Below are 6,408 nucleotides of genomic sequence, written 5' to 3' on the forward strand. Positions count from 1 at the left end.
CACACCGCAATCCCTTCTCCTCCATTCTCCTCTCAGGATCTTGGGCACGTATGCACATGCGCCTGGCGTGAGTTTAAGCCACCGGGTCTGGGACTCGAACCATGGTCGACTACGTGGGAGTCCAGAGACATAGCCATCATGCTAACTGCCGGCCCCTTCTCATTCATTTTTGAGAGAAGAATGGAGAAGTGGTGGGGCCATCCCCATGGGGAGTGCTTCCTCTCTTTCCTTCTATGTCTCTCTCTGGTGAGCACATGCACTCCATAGCAAATCAAAAAAATATATATAAATAGGGGCCAGCAGGTGGCTTGGTAGTTGGGGTGCCGTACTCCTACATGATCAACCGTGGTTTGAGTGCCAGACCTGGAGGCTTGCTTTCTCACTTTCTCTTTTTCTGTCTTTACCTGGTGAGTGCATGTGCCCTATAGCAAATTAAATAATAATAATTACAAATACAACTAAATAAATAATCATTTGAAAATATCTATCATCTATCTATAATAAATAGGAGCCCCCCAGCCAGGAGGTATGGTGATTAAGGGGTGACTGGGTCCTATATGGCTGACCGCACAGCTCAAGTGTTTACCTGGCAGCTTGAAAAATCACACCAGGTGCATGTGTGCATGCGTGCCTAAAATCCCGAGAGGAGAATGGAAGAGACAGGATTGCAACGTGGCCATCCCTTCTGGGGGATGATTTCTCACTTTCCCTCTCTGTTTCTGTGTGTGTGTGTGAGAGAGAGAGAGAGAGAGACTCATTTTTATGCTCTACAGCAGAAAAAAAAAAAACAGTCCCTTAAATGGAAAGGGCCTAATGTGACTCTAATTTTACTGTCACTGAAGAAATTGAGATGTAGTTGGTCTCAAGGCTGCAGTAGAGGAAGCAGCCCGAGGAATGTGTGAATGCAGGGTGGCCTGACTCCGAAGCCCACAGTATTTCCCATTGCCAGTCCTGAGCACACCCACTCCCAGACTCCTGCTTCAGGATGACCAGAGCTCCAGCCTTCTGGAGGGATTTGGAGTGAATTTGAGGGTACCGAGCAAGATCTAGACAGACTTTTTCAGCCTCTCCCCCTCAAAGGGTCTCAACCCAGCAGACTGAGGCTGATTTGGGAACACGGTCTCTAAGGGTCCACTGGACACCCCAGTCAAGTGGGTGCCCAAGGCATACTCACCTGTCTCCAGGGCAGACACAGTCAGGGTGGCCGCCCCCAGCAGGAGCAGCCTCTGGGGCAGCTGCAGAAGAAAAGCCTTCATGAGGATCTGCCGTGCCCAGCAGTCGGCAGACCTACAGAGTCTCCAGCAGCAGGTCTTTGGAGAGACGGGGGGAAATGGGGACCTGGCTAGAAGAGAAGGTGGCAGGACACCAGAGAGACGGAGGCAGGCCCACCAGCTCCTCTGGCCTCTTCACTGGGCTCTGTGGTCTCCCCACTCCAGATCCTACTCCTTTGGTTCAGGATTGTGTAGGGGTTGCCATGGAGATTTGGAGCCAGGGCCGATGCCTGGGGAGAGATGGCAGGGAGATGTCTGCTCATCCCCTGCCAGACAGGAAGCAGGCTGGTCAGATCCTGGTCAGGCTCCGACTTCCGGGATCCTCCGAGAGCTGCTGCCTTCTTAGGTAGCTGACACCTTAGGGCTGAGCTGGAGGGAGGCCCAGGACGCAGGGTCACTATCCACCTAGTGAGCCGGCAAGTGGTGAGGGAGCACTGGGCCAGGAGGCTGCTCTATCACCTATGAAGTATTCCTGCCTCGGGCCCTTGCCGCCCTAGGAGGGTCCCTCTGCTCTCCTTCCATAGACTGGCTCACTTGTCGGATCGTGGGGTCACGACTCACATGTCACCTTCTCAGACCACACTTCCCAGGCCACACCTCGGTGGAATTAGCACAGTCCCCCCATGGCACTCAGTCACATGGCCCCCAGCTTAGCATCTTGGCCCCTTCTGGAATGATTTATTTCTTGTATATCCATATTGTCCATTGGCCCCCAGCGAAATTAGGTTGAGAGGAAAAGAGTGAAAAAATACCAGTGTGATATTGACCAAATGGTCTCTCTCTGGTTTGTGCGTGTGTGTTTCCACGACTAACACAACTTTACCGCTCCGCGTGGTTTATCTTGATCTCGACGGCGACCTGCTTGTCAACGTTGTGCGCTGAGGAGTCGATGCTCATCCTCGCGTCCACCAGGCAGCTGTGCTGTCCTCAGTCGGTCTGACAGGAATGGAGCCTCCGTTCTTCACACGGCAAGACAGGAAAGCACGGACTGCCAGCGATCGGCTCCTCCCGGCGCGCGTTCACGAAGTCCTGGCCGGCACCGACTGTCTCTGCCTGCAGTACTGTTGCACTGAAGCGATGCGCTCAGGGCCTCTGCTTCTTTCTCACGTTTCGCTCTTCGAATTCTGCCTTCCTCTTGGTATATCTTTGACTTGAGGCAGTCACTAACGGCAGACTTGCGGGCATGACTCAGAGCCCCATTGCAAGAAGTGCCGAAGAGTTCCCCTCCATCTTCATGCAGCTCTCCTCCAAACTCAGCGACTCTGTCGGGGGTCACACCCAAAGCAGTCTTAGAACGGTCTCGGGCAGGTGGTGCTGGTACTGCAGATGCTTGCATTCGGGCTCTGGGGATGGCTCGGATTAGATTCCAGTGTTCGTCTCCATACCTAGCAGGGAAGGGTCTCCAGCACAAAACCAGTGTCGGATCCTGGCACTGTCCGTTTGTTCGAACCTGGAGATGCCTTCAAATCCGTTGTTCATCAAGTGGTGTGGGGAAATAGCTTCTGGACTTGCACCCTATTTTCCCGGTAGTGCCAGAAACTATGCCTTTACCGCCGCTGCCGCCACCACCACCGCCGCTGCAATCGCCATCGCCTGATCTAGCCCCGCGCCCCGTCCTCCTGCACTGCCCCTCTCTCTGGGCGTTAATTCCCCACGTGTAAAATAAAGAGTGGACTGATTCAGGCTTTTTCTTTCTTTCTTTGATTCTTCTTCTTTCTTTTTGTTACATAATCATCTTATTTACTTTTATTGATTTATTATTCATCGATTTGACCAGAGGGAGACAGAGGGATATGGATCCTTTCTGCTGCTTACAGCTGGAAGTGTTTCTACTCCACCTTTGTAAGGAGGCGTAAATAAGTGTTTCTACTCCACTTTTGTAAATAGGTGTAAATAAGGGTTTCTGTTCCCCTTTGTGTGTTACAATCTGGATTGCAACTGTTTTGCTGTTGTTTTGCCATTCTTCAGGTTTCCTTGGTCTGCAACATCTGTGACCCCTGAAACTTCCACAAGTCGGGGTCCGAACTTGAGCGTGTGAGCTCTGCTGGGAGTGCCGACAGGCTAGACCTGAGTTCTACTCTCTGTGTGGCGCGTGGCTCCTCAAGAGGTCTGTTCTCTGCAATAAGAGCGACAGAGAGAGTGAGGAAGCAAGTCACCACGTCTGGGACTCAAACCATGGTTGGCCATGTGGGAGTCCAGCGCCTTAATCACCATACCACCTGCCAGCCCCTGATTCAGGCTTTTGCAAAAATTTGTTATTAGTAGAATATATTTTTTTCCAAAGATACCTTACATGGCACCTTCATATGTAAAACCAAAACTTTTCGAGCCCTGGTATCCTCATCTGTAAAATGGGAAAATGATAGTTCCAACTCATAGTTGCATGGTAAGGACTAAGTAACTTGATACAATTGGGGTACTTAGAATTCTCTCTGTCGTGGGACCAGCTGTTAGCATAATGGCTATGTCGCTGGACTCCCATGTAGTCGACCATGGTTCGAGTCCTGGACCCGGTGGCTTAAACTCATGCCGGGTGCGTGTGCATGCGTGCCCAAGATCCCAAGAGGAGAATGGAGGAGAAGGGATTGCGGTGTGGCCATCCCCCCAGGGGGTGATTTCTCACTGTCTCTCTGTCTCTGTCTGTCTTCCTGGTGAGCGCACACACCCTGTAGAAAAACCTCTCCAAAAAAGAATTCTGCCTGTCATCTGTCAGTGCCTGATGCATGCCAGCATGAATGATGACAATTAATGGCATCATTACTCTCTAAAAGGAAGTGATCTACATTTCAGATGGGAACACCATCTCTTGCATCGAATTTTTTTTTTTTTTAAGTAAAACTTGCAAAAGTGGAGTCAGCAGGTAGTGTGGTGGTTAAGGTGCCTGACTCCCACATGGCCAACCCTGATTCAAGCCCCAGACCCTGTGGCTTGAAAAGCATACCGGTGTGTGTGTGTGTGTGTGCATGCCCAAAATCCCAAGAGAAGAATAGATTAGAAGGAATTACAGTGTGGCCATCTCCCCTGAGGGGTGGTGTCTCACTTTCCCTCTCTCTGTCTCTCTCAGGCAAGCATACACACCCTATGGCAAAAACCTTGAACAGAAACAGAAACAAAAAACCTTGCACATTGCCGACTACAGCTCAAGTCCTGTCCTCTTGAAATTCACACCGAGTGCATGACCAAAGAGGAGAATGGAGGAGATGGGATTATGACGTGGCCGTGCCCCAAGAGTGATTTCTCACCTTCTCTCTCTGTATCTCTGGTGAGTGCATGAGCCCTATAGCAAAAACCTCTCAAAATAATAATGATGACCATAACAATGAGCACAGAATTTCAGTTTTGCAAAATGAAAATTTCTGGAGATGTGTTGCGCAATAATATGAGTATATTTAACATTACTGAACCATACACTTAGTAATGGTTAGCATGGAGCTGGCCCTGTAACTTACTGATTAAGCACAGGGCATAGACAGCAAGATCCCACATGACTGACCACAGTTTGAATCCCAGCTCTGGCATCTTGAAAATCATGCCAGGCACGTATGCGTGCATGCCCCAAATCTGAACAGGATGGTGAAGTGGAACAAGAAGGATTGTGGCGTGATCAACTGAGGAGAGCATTCTCTCTCTCTGGCAAGTACACACATTCTCTGGCAAGAAAAAAGAAAAAAAGAGGGGCTGGCAGGTGGTATGGTGGTTAAGGGTGCTGGACTCCCACATGGCCGACCATAGTTTGAATCCCGGATCTGGTAGCTTCCTTTCTTACTTTCCCTTTTCTCTCTGATGAAATTAAAAAATAATAATAAATAAAATAAAATAAAGTGGATAATTATTTTTAAAAAAGAAAGAAATCACAAAACACTTCAATATCAGGCTAACCAAGGTAGCCAGATCCCACATGACCAACTGTGCAGTTCAAATCCTGATGGTGTCCTGAAAAACACACCAGGCACATGTGCATCGAATCCAGAAGAGGTAGAAAATTGGAGGAGAAGGGATTGCCGCACTGGGAGATGCTTTTCTCCTCTTACCTTTCCCTCTCTTTGTTGCTCTGTCTCTGAAAAGTACATTACACCTTCTACCAAAATTTTTTTAAAAGAATTATTTTATTTAACTTTATTTATTTATTTATTTATTTATTTATTTACTTAAATTTGACCAGAGAGAGAGAAAAAAAAAAAGAGAGAGGAAGTAAGAAAGTAAACCACTAGGTCTGGGGCTTGAACCACAGTCAGCCATATGAGAGTCCAGCATCCTTAACCACCATGCCACCTGCCAGCCCCAAAAATCTTTTTAAGTATTTTAGGGACAGCTCCATGGCCTGAAGATTAAGGGAGCTGGATCTCACATTACTGAGCCTACAGTTCAAATCCTGTAACATACTAGTTAAGTATGGACCAATAGTTTGAAAAACAAGTTGTGTGTGTGTGTGCGCGCGCATACGTGTGTGCATGTGCACCCAAAATCCCAACAGGATGAGGAAACAGAGCCAGGACTATGGCATGTACCCACTGAAGAGCTCTTTGTACCTCTCCCCTTCTCTCTGTCCCTCTCTGGCAAGCACATGTGCCTGTGGCAAATTTCTTTTTTTATTTGTTGTCTTTTTTTTTTTTTTTTTTTTTTTTAATTCTAAAGAAATATTTACTTTCGGGACTAGCAGTTGGCATAAAGGCTATGTTGCTGGACTCCCATGTAGTCAATCACAGTTTGGGTCCCAAACCCGGGGACTTAAACTCACACCAGGTGCGTGTGTGTGCGTGCCCAAGAACCCAAGAGGAGAATGGAGGAGAAGGGATTGCAACGTGGCCCTCCTCCTGGGGGGTGATTTCTTGCTTTATGTCTCTGTCTCTCCTGACTGGGGGGGAGAGCACATACACCTTATAGCAAAAAAAAAAAAAAAAGAAAAAAAAGAAAAGAAAAGAAAGAAAGAAAGGAAAGAAAAGAAAAACTTACTTTCAAACCTGATTTGGTCTTTATAATGATATATACATTATATATGTTTTTGCCATAGGGTGTGTGTGCTCGCTATAGAGACAGTGAGAGGGAAAGTGAGAAATCACCCCCTAGGGAGGATAGCCACGCTGCAGTCCCTTCTCCTGGGATCTGGGGCACACATGCACATGCACCCCGCACCAGT

At 48.2% G+C, this 6,408-nt stretch overlaps 1 protein-coding gene and 1 pseudogene across 1 annotated transcript in view; both read right to left on the reverse strand.

Annotated features, from left to right (window-relative positions):
* LDLRAD2 (low density lipoprotein receptor class A domain containing 2) overlaps positions 1 to 1,256 on the reverse strand; it is a 17,236-nt gene extending 15,980 nt beyond the window's left edge. Inside the window, exon 1 of the mRNA XM_006145419.1 lies at positions 1,175 to 1,256. Within this exon, the coding sequence (XP_006145481.1) occupies positions 1,175 to 1,256 (82 nt within the window). The remainder of the gene's footprint in view (positions 1 to 1,174) is intronic.
* Positions 1,257 to 2,136: 880 nt separating this feature from the next.
* Positions 2,137 to 2,653, reverse strand: LOC102494576 (CGG triplet repeat-binding protein 1-like; annotated as a pseudogene).
* Between the last annotated feature and the right edge of the window lie 3,755 nt (positions 2,654 to 6,408).

This window comes from Tupaia chinensis, unplaced genomic scaffold (assembly GCF_000334495.1).
Source record: "Tupaia chinensis unplaced genomic scaffold, TupChi_1.0 Scaffold000146_1, whole genome shotgun sequence".
In the NCBI taxonomy this organism is placed as follows: domain Eukaryota; kingdom Metazoa; phylum Chordata; class Mammalia; order Scandentia; family Tupaiidae; genus Tupaia; species Tupaia belangeri.